This window comes from Phacochoerus africanus, chromosome 13 (genome assembly GCF_016906955.1).
Source record: "Phacochoerus africanus isolate WHEZ1 chromosome 13, ROS_Pafr_v1, whole genome shotgun sequence".
NCBI lineage: Eukaryota > Metazoa > Chordata > Mammalia > Artiodactyla > Suidae > Phacochoerus > Phacochoerus africanus.
In genome coordinates this window covers 1,138,581-1,152,121 of record NC_062556.1, presented here as the reverse complement: position 1 = coordinate 1,152,121, position 13,541 = coordinate 1,138,581, and the positions used below count along the sequence as shown (strand labels likewise).

At 50.4% G+C, this 13,541-nt stretch overlaps 1 protein-coding gene across 11 annotated transcripts in view; it reads left to right on the top strand.

The window, feature by feature from the left end:
* XPO4 (exportin 4) overlaps positions 1 to 13,541 on the top strand; it is a 105,008-nt gene that overhangs the window by 54,531 nt on the left and 36,936 nt on the right. For 5 of the 11 annotated variants that reach the window (XM_047756264.1, XM_047756261.1, XM_047756263.1 and 2 more), the window contains one exon: positions 9,620 to 9,732. The exons of 1 other annotated variant lie outside the window; for it this stretch is intronic. In XM_047756264.1, the coding sequence (XP_047612220.1) occupies positions 9,620 to 9,732 (113 nt within the window). Of the gene's footprint in view, positions 1 to 1,398; positions 1,494 to 2,361; positions 2,447 to 3,854; positions 3,995 to 9,619; positions 9,733 to 10,180; positions 11,020 to 13,541 lie in introns of those variants that run through there. 5 more of the 11 variants (XM_047756267.1, XM_047756268.1, XM_047756269.1 and 2 more) reach the window with 5 other exon arrangements.

Genomic DNA, 13,541 nt, shown 5'->3' with positions numbered 1-13,541 from the left:
AGGCGGGAAATATATCCATTGAGTGCCGAGGCCTGGGTACTGCAGTTCGCCAGTGCTGGGAGACTGCCGCTCCTGGCCAGGCGGGCCTGACGGCGCCCCAGTGTGGGGTCTGAGGTCTCCTTCCGCAGGAGGTGACGCTGAGGAGGAGACGGGGGAGAGCTGCCCACTGAGTGTCACGTCCCCGTGTCAGGCTTGAGTGGGAACTGAATACTCAAGAACGACAACTGCATAGAGAATTTGGTTTATTACTGTCTAAATGGACTTTTTCAAGGCGTCTAAGCGTTTTAATATGGCAGGGTTTGTTGCCCTTGGAAAGCTGGGGTTGCGAGAGAGCGGTTAAGCCCTTGCATGGATGTCGGCCGGCGCTGCTCTCGCCGTGAGCAGAGCCGAGCAGAGCGTCCCACCCTGGCTGCCCGTCCCGGTCGCTGCTGCTGGGCCGTCTGCAGGGGGAAGGGCGTTGCTCTAGGCCGGGGAGGCGGCAGCAGCGGCGGCGTCCCCCCTTCCCCCGCCCCCGCTGGTGGGGGCGCGGGTGGGGGGTGGCGGCGAGAGCTTGGGGCAGAACTGCCCGCCCCCGCCTACACGGGAGGGCCCCGGGCGGGGGGGGGGGGGGGGCCGACGGCGGCCCCTCGGCGCAGCCTGACCCGGGCGTTCAGATTCCCCGAAAGCGGGAAGCGGGAACCGTGTGCCCGTCTCCTCCCGGCGGCCTGGTGATTCGGCCTGGGCCAGGCCGGGAAGAGGCCGGGACATCGGGCGGAATGTAGACGGAGCGCCAGAGCCTGCAAGCTCCACGACCTCCCCACCCAAACAGCCAGCCGTGTAGCTTCACCTGAATAAGAGTAATGGAGGGGAGCTCCCGTCCTGGCGCAGTGGTGACCAGCCCCACTAGCATCCACAAGGACGCGGGTTCGATTCCCTGGCCTCACTCAGTGGGTTGAGGATCCAGCATGGCCGTGAGCTCTGGTGTCGGTCGCAGACATGTCTCGGATGCTGTGTGGCTGTGGCTGTGGTGTAGGCCAGCAGCTGCAGCTCCGATTTGACCCCTAGCCGGGGAACTTCCATTTGTGTAGCCCTAAAAAACAAAAAAAAAGTAACGGAAATGTTTACTAATTGGGATGAACATTACCTAGTGTAGCCTTTAGACGGTGTTTTCTTTTTTCTTTCTAGCCTCTAGAGTATTTAATGTTATATTCTCTGTGATGTAGATTCCCTTAGGGTGTATTTTTCCTAATGTGTCAGATGAACTGTACAAAGCAGAAGGAGGTGGGGAGTTGTCACATACAGAAGACATTAAGGTTTTAAATTCACGTTTATAATCGGTCGTCGAAAAGGTCTACCTAGAACATGACATCGTAGGTCTTTTCACTAAAACGTTGATTATTCTTACCTGATAATTTTCAGAAACTGAGGTTTGGCGTTGGTAAAAGACATGGACATAGCATAAATGTTGAAGCTCCAGAAATGATATTTTCCCCCTTACTATTGAAAAAATCGAGGTATGATTCGTGTGTCATGCAGGTCTTTCATTTAAAATACAATATATTTTTTTGCCTTTTGTTTATTTACAGGCGTGTGTGGCCATCACCACCATTAATTTGAGGCTGTGCCCATCACTCAGAAAGAAACCCCATACCCTTCAGCAGCTTATTCCCCCCCGCCCCCACCCGCTGTCCCCCGTGCCCCCACCTCTTACCCCCCCACCCCCATGGCCACTGCTAATCCACTGTCTAGCTCTGTGGATTTGTCCTTTCTGCCATTTATTTAAGTGAGATCATATACCATCTGGGGGGTTTGCCCCTTGCATCTTTCATGTGGCTTGTTTCTAAGGTTTATGTTGTAGCATGTATCGGTAATTTTTTAATCATGAAATCATGCTCCATTGTATGGATAAACCATATTTTGTTTTTCGGTTCATCTGCTGATCAGTTGATGGTCATTTGAGGTTTTTCCTACTTTGGAAAATACTCTTCAATATAGAACAACACTGTTAATGAGCATTTGTGTACAACCGTTATTGTTTTTCGGGGTTTTGGGGAGTGAGCACCCACCTCGGCATGTGCACGTTCCTGGGCCGGGCTTTGAACTGCTTGGCAGCCGTGGTCTGCACCGCAGCTGCAGCGCTGCCGGGTCCCTCACCTGCTGCGCCGCACGGGAACCTGCACTCATGTGCAGGTTTTATGCGGATGTACGTTTCCATTTCTCTTGGGTGTTTACGCGGGAGTGGAGGTGCTGGGCCCTAGGCTGGTTCTGTACTTAGCATTGTGAGCGTCTCCCAGAATGTCTTCCTCAGCAGCTGCACTGCCGTGGGCGAGGGTCCCTCTTTGTCTGCACCCTCACCAGCGCTTGTTACGTTTCTGTTTCTAGCCATCCTGCTTGGCACCGGGAGATCGCACCATGGCTTGGACGTCCATTGCGCTCATAGTGGATGCTACGGGCACCTTTTCCTGTGGTAATTGGCCATTTTTGTATCATTAGAGAAATGTCTTTTCAGATCCTTTGCACATTTTTATGTTGTGTTATTTGTCTTTTTAAAATGTATAAGTTCCGAGAGTTCTTTTTGACCTATAAATATTAAAAAATTCTTTAACAGATAAATGATTTTCAGATATTTTCTCCCATTTGGGGTTTTTGTTCTTTTTTTTTTTTTTTTTTTTGGTCTTTCGAGGGCTGCACCCTCATAAGGCGTGTGGACGTTCCCTGGGTAAGGGTTACATTGGAGCTGTAGCTGCCAGTCTACACCACAGCCACAGCAACACTGGATCTGAGCCGCATCTGCGACCTGCACCACAGCTCATAGCATCGCCAGATCCATGACCCACTGAGCAAGGTCAGGGATCAAACCCACGTCCTCATGGATACTAGTCTGGGTCATTACTGCTGAGCCACAATGGGAACTCCTCTAATAGTATTTTTAGTGGGTTTTTTGGATTTTTCTATGTACATGATGTCAGCTGCAAGCTGTTATTTTTCCTGAGAATTATTACGTGTAGGTTTTCTGTGTGCAGAAGGTGAGTTCTGAAAGCATACTCGGCTCCAGGCCTGGAGGTTGCGAAGCCTGTAGCTCCTGTGATTTGGCCGATGCTGCAATCATCTCCTGGCCCAGTGCGCTGGTTACTCTGGCTCTTCTGTCCTGGTCTCATGCTCCTGAAAGAACTGAGAGGAGACCCACCTGCTTTTCACTGTGTTTGAGATCACTGCTGTCTGAGGAAAGCACCCTAGTCCTGCAGTGCTCCGTGTGCCTCCGTCCCCATTTAAAAACGGGTGGTCAGATGCGGGTGGTCTGCCCTGTGCCTTCCTCTCTGCTCTGTGCCCTCCGTCGGCGCGTTGCCCCTGCCTCCTCGTTGTACGCAGGGCCCAGACCAGGTCCGCGTTCCTTCGCGGTGGCCTCTGACATGCATTTTGTAGCCACTGTTCCCCCACGTGGCCCATGTCTCCCTGTGATGTTCTCTCGTTTGCGTGGTCCCTGTTCACCGCCTGTCTGGCTGGCCGCTCAGGCGAGCATGGGCTGCGCTTTGGGCCATATGTGGTCCCCCTGCACTGACGACGTGCGGTAACAGGAGCCCAGCAAACAGATGGGTTTCCATGACTGAGGGAAGGTGATTCACGAGTGCCCTCTCCGGTCCTGGATGTTTGTTTATGCTGCTGATATTGTTGAGCCGTTAGCTCACCTAGCATCCGCAGATGCTTAAGGGTTTTGGCAAAGCTAATCATAAATGACAATATCGTTTTGTAATAAGAATGTTTGGCAGGTATGTTTGGTATGTTGGCTTCAGTAATAATTCTTTTTTTAGTTTGGTTACGCTGCCTTTTATTGGTATGCTATTTTTGTGGATCTGATTTGGTTTTGGTAAAAATTTTTTCAAACTCACCCTCTTAGGGAACACTAACTGGATCATAAAATAGTAACGGGGATACAGAAGCTTTCACCTAAAGTAGGATTTCCAGTAAAGCCACCGTTACTATTTGGAGGCAAGGCTTTGGAAACCATTCAGGTGAGGTCAGTTCTCCTTTATTTCAAAGGACTTTTGTGACTTGGACTAAGTGCTGAGTGTAAGACTGGGCTCCTGGGTTCCGTGCTGGGCCAGAAATAGCGGTTTTTGTTGTTAGAAAAACTAGTAGTGACAGTGGCTAAACATGTAAGAAGAAGAACTGGGCTTCCCTTGCTTCTGGAATTTTGTTTTACTAATGAGGTGGGACAAAAAGAATTTGGGGAGATGGGGAAATTATATTTATTACTTTTGTAAAATGTCCATTGTTGCTACAGGATCTTCCTCTGTTGTAAAGTACTTACAAGACCAGGCAGTGGAAGTTTTCAGACTTCCCATTTTTACTTGAGGATAACTTGTAGCTGTTGTATGAGTTACTTAATTTTTTTTTTTTTTAACTCTCAGTGCCCCCCCCCCCCCCATGACCCCCTTCCCGCAGGTGGTAGGGGGTGAACAGGAACTCAAAGGCGTGGAAGGGCGGGTGCGCCTGCAGAGCCGACCTCCCCTTGTGTTACGAGCTCATACTCACGGATCATGCTGTGTGGTTGCGACGGGAGACCTAGTGGGGTTGATCCAGGGACCGGGGCCGGCGCTGTTAGGTCTGGCCTTCTGGCTCTTGGCCGAGGGTGCGTGTGCCTCGGGGCGGCAGTTACGGAACCGGGCAGGTGGTGCCTTTCTGTGCCTTGGTTTCCCAGAAGTTGGTGAGCTTCCTGAGCAGCGCTGGGCAGGGCTGCCTTGGGAGCAGTCTGGGTGACAGAGAGTTAACTCTTGCCGTTGTGCCTGCAGTTGAACTTCAGCTGCGACTGGTCTGCAGGGGATTGAGAAAGCGCTGAGCTGGTTTTTGTTCTTTGGAATTGAAGCCTCGTGGAGAGAGGGGCTTGTGTTATGACAGTGACAGGAGAAGGGCTGTCCTGTTACTCCCGATTCTTGAATTTGTTGGAAGGTGAAATGAGATGGACGTGATGACAGGTTTTTTTCATAAAGACATAGGCTTCTTAAAAGGCTGAAAGCAGCTCTTTGTGACTGTCCTGTTGGTGGGATTTTACCTGATTGCAAATGGACTGTTCTAGTACAAAACAAAATATCAATGACCTGAGTTTACTCTTAATTTTAGAAAAACGTAGAAAGCCATCGCCCCAGACAGCTCTCGGTTTCGAGTCTGCTTTGACTTCGAGGGAATGGTTGTGGTTTAAGAGGATCCGTCTGCTGTGGTCTGGGGACTCCTGAGACCTGACAGGCGTGTAATCACCGACCAGTTGGTAAATGGTCCCCTCACTGTCGTCCCTTTTCTACTTGGGTAAAAGAGAAAAGCAGCGCAGTGTGGCTGTTAGGACAGCCCGGCTGTTTAAGCGGTGTTGTAACCTGAAGCCTCGGGAACTTAAAAAGGGACCTATTGTGAGCCTATTGCTGTTAAGACTATTTTGGGGGGAAAGTTAATTTTGGCTGTCCGGAAAGGAGGAACGTGACGAACCTTTGTACACGGTAGTCTAGGCTTTGAGAGAATTATAGGTTATGAAACAAGGCTTGAGAAAAGGGGAGCTTTTGGAATCCTGGCAAGCAGGGCTGTGGTGGTCGCAGTCAGAAGGGCAAGAAGAGAGGCCGCAAAGTGCAAGAGCAGGTTCTGCTTTATTTCAGCCGAAAATCTCTGAGGCCTGGTGTCCTCGGAGGCAGGGGCTCGACACCTGCGTTCTAGTAACAGCCTCGGCTGTTTCCAGGTGTCCTGCACTAAGGGTCATCTGAGGAGAAGGGAGGTTTGGGTGTCCCTTACACGTAGGTAGACAAGGCATTAGGTTCTTGGTAATACCAAAGGAAAAGGGGAATCGCTCTCATTCTTCACGCTGTTTTGAAGGCACTGATGCGGTTTAGGTCTGTGCGACTGGTCCGTTCGCAGCGCAATGTGCTTCTCTCTCTGGTTTTCTCAGTGGAAAGTGACACACGCACACTCTTAGTAATATTTCCGGCAACGAGAAGGGCCCTCATGGTCTCTCTGTAGAGGCAGTAACTGCAAGGGTTTCACAGGATATTGCGCGAACTAAACTCGTATTTCTTGTAGGAATAGCATGATTTTTTTTTGTCTTTTTGCCTTTTCTAGGGCCACTCCTGTGGCATATGGAGGTTCCCAGGCTAGCGGTTGAATTGGAGCTATAGCCACCGGCCTACACCACAGCCACAGCAACGCCACATCCTTAACCCACTGAGCAAGGCCAGGGATTGAACCCGCAACCTCATGGTTCCTAGTTGGATTCGTTAACCACTGTGCCACGACAGGAGCGCCTGGAATAGCATGATTCTTAAAAAGTTGCTCCATTCACTGTTATGCTATTCTTTCTGCTATTTTTAAGTTTTTATTAATGATTTTGAGCATAATTACACATCCTTTTAGTAGCGAGAGTATGAGTTGTACGGTTGTGGCTGGTACAAACGGGAGCTTGTGTGCATTGTTCTTATGAAAACCTGGCGTTGGGTGCCGGTGCTGGCCGACTGGTAGCAGAGGAGGTGGGACGGCCCGCTCTGCTGCGGAGTGATTCTTCCAGGAGCACCCAGCACGACCTCTTCGCGAGGTGTGGTACCAGTGAGCTGTCTTAATAGGAGGCAGACGTCATGCCAGCAATAGAAATCCTGTCCAGGTTTGGAGTCAGGGAGCGTAAAAGTAATCCTGGGGAAAAGTATTTTCTGATAGGTGACGGATAGCAACCTCACAAATCCCCTTGTGCTGTTAGCAACACATAAAGAGTGAAGATTTTAAAACTTTGCTGGTCATCAGCTTTCTAAGGAAATTTGGCCATGAGGACGGGGCACTAGGAACAGTATGTTTAAAACCAACCCAGATCAAGAGAGGCTAAAAATTAAAAAAAAAAAAAATTTTTTTTGAGGATTATTCTGAACCTGATGTTTAGGTGAGCAATTGCATTTCTTTCCTTTTCATATCTGGAACAAAGCCTTCTCTCAAACTTGTATCTTTCTCTTTTCTCAGTGTAAGTACTGATATCTACAAGCATTTATTACTTTTTGTAATTAAATGAAAGAAGAAAGAATTAAACAGGGATCTTGGCTTAGGTCCAGTTGCCTTTTGTAACACTTGCCAATCTTTGCTGTTAACCGCCTCACTCCCTGATGAGCCCCTTGCTGTGTTGGTGCTGGCGGGCTTGGTCAGAAGGCAGCTTCTCACTCCCTGAAATGAGACCATGCACTTTGCAGGACTGGATAAACCCACACATACTGCCTCAGTGCTGCCCTCTGGGCCTGGGTGGAGTGGGATGCTGGGGCTCCGTGCCTGCCTCACCTGGGGGCAGGTGCACGGCCCTGCGACCGACTGGTGGTCTGCCGGGAGGCGCTGTTTTACGACGGTCCGGTGAACCTGTCTCACTTCCACCTAATTTGAAAGTAAAATCATGACACCTTGAGCATGTGACGTATTAAGAAGTTCTGTGGAGTTCCCGTCGTGGCGCAGTGGTTAACGAATCCGACTAGGAACCATGAGGTTGCAGGTTTGGTCCCCGCCCTTGCTCAGTGGGTTAACGATCCGGCGTTGCTGTGAGCTGTGGTGTAGGTCGAAGACGCGGCTCGGATCTGGCGTTGCTGTGGCTCTGGTGTAGGCCGGTGGCTACAGCTCCGGGAGCGGCCCAAGAAATAGCTAAAAAGACAAAAAAAAAAAAAAAGTTCTGTTATTTTTCTAACTGAAAATGTTTAGCAGTTGTACACATATTTTGTTAGACTCGAATGGCCAGTAGACAATTTATTACCCTTTTAATGTCAAATCGCGGCTCCTTAAAAATGTAGATAGTCATAGTTTTTTCGTGTTTCTTTACTCAGCGTAGTACTTGGTGTAAGAATTTAATAAATACTCTCATTACCGAACAATTTATATGCCCTGCAGTTGCCTTTAATTCATAAAGCCGGACGTTGAGCGTGAAGGGAGTGACGCTGGAGAAAAGTGGGATGTGCTTGTCACGTACAAAACTTTGATAGGTGCTTCATCGCATGTGCTGGCACCTCATCCCCGTTTTCTGTGCCCTGGGCTTTTATTGTGGAAAATTCCGAAGATGCTCAAAAACAGAATTGACAGGAGCTGTGGGTTTATTGTTTCGCCTCCGTTCCTCCACCCCTGACGGCTGGGAGACACATCCCGGGCGTCAGAAAATTTCCCCACAGACGTTTCAGTCCCGCCCCTGGTTCGAGACCCCGGCAGAAAGACCCAGTGTTGGATCCGTACACCACGTGTCCGGTGGGGAGCTCAGTGCCAACAGCCGTGCACCAAATCGGTGCCTCGTGAGAGGGTGGCTCTTCTAGAGACGCGGTTCCCAAGGCGTGGGTGTCCCGAGTCAGGAAGGAAGCAGGTGGCCCTTGTGGACTGAGCCCCGCAGGGCCTGCTCCCCCCGCCTCTCGGGGCGGAGCGGGGGAGAACGTGAGACGAGAGGAACCCGATGGGGGTTCGCCCGTGTTCACCAGTCTGATGGTGTCTCAGAACATGGAGGGCTTTTTTCAGAAACAAGCAGTGGCTTCTTTCCTGGGGGACTCTCGGTGCCCCTCCTTTCTCTGCAGACACAAAGCAGCGTTAGGAACTTAAAAGGCGCTTGTGGCATATAGACGTTTCTGGGCCAGGGATCGAACTGGCACCATAGCAGGGACCTGAGCAGCTGCAGCGAGAGCACCCCCGCAGCGGCAGGGAATTCCAAGCAGTAGTCTTATGAGAAGGTTCCCTCGGCACGGTCCCAGCCTTTAATGTTCTCGGTTAATGATTTGGGCTTTCACGGAGGTGTGGCGTTTGACCTCGTGTCTGAGTTTTGCAAGCAGTGGTTCCGGGTAACTGTTGCTGAGACTTCTTGTTGTGTGTTGGGAACATGGCCTGGTCAGTGTCCTTCAGCTGGGGGTTGGGGCAGCGGTGTGGCCGGCGGCCTCACTTCCTCGCACCTTGCTTGCTGCGTGGGGGTCCCGGACGCGTTGTCACAAGCACCTGCAGCCGCGCGGTGGTCACAGCCCCTCAGCAAGGCGCGCCTTGTCTTGGAAGCAGCTTAAGGGTGACCCCTGCGCGTCCTAACCTTGGCGTCCAGTCTGGGGGTTGTCAACGAGCGTGGCAGAGCCTCATGCAAACCGCTTATTTCTCTGCGGGGGGACTGGACGCTCTGCTGCGGAATGGGGCGAGTCCTCTGCTCCGGGTGATGTGTATTTGCTCTTCCTGTTGTCTTCTTTGTTTCCCAGGAAATGTATTTCTTTGGGAAAATGATGTATTTTTTTCCAAGGTGACTATATGCAGCTCACACTTTGTGTAAGTGGTTTTAGCTATTATAAGGTGGGGCTGGGGAAACGACGGGATGGACGCGTAGACATTGAGTCTTTTTGCACACGTTTCGGCATGTTTTGCTTTCGTGTGTTGTCTTCCGTTGCCACCGTTCAGATCTCTACCAGAGTGTGTCTGTCCCTGCAGCGTGACATATAATGACAAAGAAACTGTTCATTGTTTTTCCAGCCCCCGATGCCTTTTCTTCCTTCGCTTCCGGCGTGAATTATGTACCGTATGTGGAGACGCTTGCACTGTTTCCATTACATTCTCTCTGGATGGCTCCTGTTGTATAGGATATGCTTAAACTTTAGACAAAGTAAGAATGTTATTGTGGTTGACCTTGACACCAGATAACTGGGCAGACATTATATAGCCATGTTTGAATCCTCACAAAATGTGCTTCTGAAGCCAACGGAGTCCTGGCGGGAGGCCCTCCTGGACAGCAGGGTCATGGAGCTTTTCTTTACCGTAAGTCCTGCCTTCCCTCCCCTGGGGAAGGGCCCCCACACGTGCCCCGGGAGAAACCGAGTGCTTTGGTATTTTTCTTAAGTAAAAGGAGACAGGGTGCCTTTTCCCGCTTAAGCCTTCTCTTCTGTTTGGTGTATCTGCTTAAACACAGACTGTATGGGAGTGCTTTTGCTGATTTATAAAAATGTTACATGTTTATGAAGAGTTTGATATTGCAGGGCTCAAGCTTTTTTGACTCAGGACCCTTTTATACCCTTAAAAATCATTGAGGACCTCGAAGAGCTTTTGTTGATGTGGGGTTATAGCTAATTAATATTTACCATATTAAAAATTCAAATTGAGAGCTTTAAAGAATTGTTTATTCACTGAAAAATAGCAATACCAAAGCATTACAGGTGGACATAAATAACATTCCGGTGAACAAATAGCTGTATTTTTGAAAACAAAATGTTTAGTGAGAAGAGTGGCAGTGTTTTTACGTTTTTGCAAATCTCTCTAAGGTCTGGCGTGACAGAAGACAGCCTCTCACATCCGCTCCCGCGCACGCCGGCTGCTGTGCGACAGGCACGTAGTGCGCGTGTGACAGAGAGGCCAGAAAGGCACGTGCTGCCTCCTTAGGACCGAGAGCAGAGCTCCAGCCTTGCCGACAAGCTGGCAGGGTTTCAGAGTCTCCGAGCTGCCGGGGCCGCCTTCGCGGAGCCGCTGTTCTAGGGCAGCTTGCTTTTTTGTGTCCTGGTTACCAGTCATGGGCTAAGTTAGTGTCACGGGGGAGTACTTATTTCAGCTATAACTTTGACTCGTCCTGTTTTATTATCTGCTCAATGTTAAGAAGTAAGGAATGTGCTCCCGTGTCAGCCTAGAGGCCCCAGTGTGGGAGTCAGATGCTGGGAAAAATACATGGGTGTGTGTGTGTGTGTGTGTGTGTGTTTTGGATGCTGGTTTGCAGGTATGGGACTGGCACACAGGTCAGTGAGATGTAACGACTGGGACAGAACTCCCAATAAAGACCGACTCAAGAGGAAAAAAGAAAGCTGTTTTGCTCAATCCCAACCGTTAAGTATAGTTTACCTTTTTATTTGTTTTAAAGATATTATTCCCCAGCCTTACCGCAGCCTTCCTTTTTACAACATTTTACAACTTTCTACAGCATTTAAAATACCGTGCACGTGTGAGATGGCTAGAACAAAACGCCACGAGCTGTACCTGAAGATGTTTCCTGTGCAAATGTTCAAACTGACTATGGCCTTGCATCTGCCGCTTGAGGTCCAGGAAACGATGGCTAGAGAGGTTAGCCGTATCAAAGACAATTGTAACTCCATCTTAACCTTCTCTCGCCTGCCTCCCTGACAGAAATTGTTTTGCTCTGTGTCCGAGTTCAGTTCTTTGTGTGACTCATCGGGCTGTTCCAGCAGTTTCTGAAAAGGTGAAAACCGCGCTGGCAGGACTGGAAACGGCTCCCCCAGTCTGAACAGCTGTCTAGACGCGGGACAGCTGCTCCTGTCAGCTGAGAACCCCACATGCAGATAACGCCTCAGTGGGAGAGTTAACCCTTTTCACGTTGTGGTTTAATAGCTTCGTGTGTGTGGCTTGTTGCCTTCATCTCTGCGTTTATAAACAATTTTCATTTTGTTATTTGTTAGAAAAACAGCGGTGGCTAATCCTTCCATGTCCTTCTGTTTTTATCAAGTTGACTGTCAGTCGTGTGGACGCAGTGCCTCTTGGAAGCGGTTTTCCTCTGGGTTTGAGTGGCTGACAGGCGTGGGCTGTGTCTTGGCTTCGGGACCTGGACGCGACCCGTCTGAGCGGGGGCGCCTTGCGACGGCCTCCTGCCCCTTGCACGCTGGCGACTTCTCGAGTTTTCTTTTCTCCATTAGGTGTCGGAAGACCCACAGGCCGGCCGGCTGCTTGATCCCGATCTTACTTATGTCTTTTCCTGCGCTGCTCGCTCGTACCCGTTAGCGCTGCCGTCTCGGCTCGAGGGCCGTGTCCGCTCCCCGGGCTCCTCCTCGCAGTCCGCCCGGCGCCCTCCTGCACCGATGACTCCTCGGCTATATTCGGCCCAGGCTGCTCCAGCGTCCAGGGCGCGTAATCCCAGCGCTCGCCGGGCGCCCACAAACATCTTGGATCCAGCACGTCCCGGCGGGGCTCGTGCTCCTCTTGACTCTTTGTCCGAGTTGCATGTCCTGCTTCTCCGCTCACCTCCCGGGTGCTCTGTCAGGCCTGGTTTTCTTCGTCCCTTGCTTCATGGCCTACGCGGGGGGTGAACTCTGTTGTTAATTTGAGAGGCGTGGTCAGGCGTGTTGGAACTCCTTTGTAGTGGCAGGAGGTCAGAGGGCCACTCTGTCATGGAAGAATTAATCGTCGATTTGTGTGTGAAGTCAGGCTCTGCGCACAGTGTCGTATCTGACCCTGTCTCACGGCATAATCCGTGTGGACTCTTTGCTCCTCACGCCTGGACCCGGATCAGGATCCGCAGCCGTTTGGTTGAGGGTTAGAAGCAGCCCCGTGCGTCCCGGGTTGCTTTGTCTCTGGCACTTTTAAATGTTGCTGAGGTTAAAGCACAGGCCAGGGGCAGTGTGGTTTCGGTGTTAGATGAGGAACTGAGGAATAAATTGGCTCGCTTCTTGAATCCATGTGGGTATGTGGATTTGTGTAAACCTAACGGAGGATGTGTGTCGAAAGACATTTGTGTTTTTCCAGACCAGGGAGTGGGCAGCTGAAGCTCCTGGCTCTGCAGGCCACGCTCCCCGAGGCAGCCTCAGCTCTGCCTCCTAGTGCAGCTCATTGACGGCCCTGAGAACGTGCAGTTGGTATAACTGTCACGTGTCTAGAAATATTATTCCTCGTTTTGTTTTTCCCAACCACATAGAAAGGTATGTTTTAAATTCCTTAGAACCTTAAGGTGTTTGAGATTAAAGATGAATGGAATCAGCGAGTGACTGAGTTCTGGCCCCCGTGTCCCAGCACAGAGCCCACGAATCCTTGAGAAACAGCCTGACTTCAAGTCGTGTGTAAAAGATTTGCAGATCAGAGTGGGTGTAACCCCAAGCAGAGGACCCAGTGTTGCGATTGTGTGACGTTCAGCAAGCAGAGAGATTTGTGTAGGAAAAGGGTGCCTGGGGAAGTCAGATGCTTGTGGAAAGTAGGCAGTGGCCGCAGTAGATCTCGGTAGATTAAGCTAAGTCCTCACCTCTGCGTTCTTGTGTGTCCGTGTTTGTCCGAACGGTGGCTCTGAGAGTATTAAGGCCCCTGGGGTCAGGGAGCAGCCTTTCGCGAGCATTTCCGTCATCAGATCACTGTGCACCAGGCGTTTCAGATCCCTGTTACCTCACTGAAACATTCTAGATGAGCGTTAAAGAGAGTCCAAGCGTAAGTTAAAATTTTTAGCATTTATTCACAGCAGTGATGCAGGATAAAATGAGAGTCACACAAATCACGGGCCGTCTGTAAGACGCGGTTGGTATGTTGTTCGCGTGAACGAATTTCTAGGGATTGAGGGGGCCTGTCGGTTTCTGCATGGAGCTGTGTGCTTCCCCGAAGCAGCGTCTATACGCTCCTGCCTGCGCTCTGCTAACTTTAGCAGGAAGCTGCAGCGAGGCATAGCTCGCATAATACGGATAACTGTCGGCACTGCTGTTTTTAGAAGAGGCAGTGTGTCTGGCTGTCCGGCATCTGTTTCTCTCTTTGTCATCACATGCTGGACACGGTTCAATTTTCAAAATGTAGGTAGCCCTCGGCTAAAAATTAATTGATACATGTTTCAAGGCCAGGCCTAGAACATAAAGTGGACGGAAGGACCCTTCTCACAT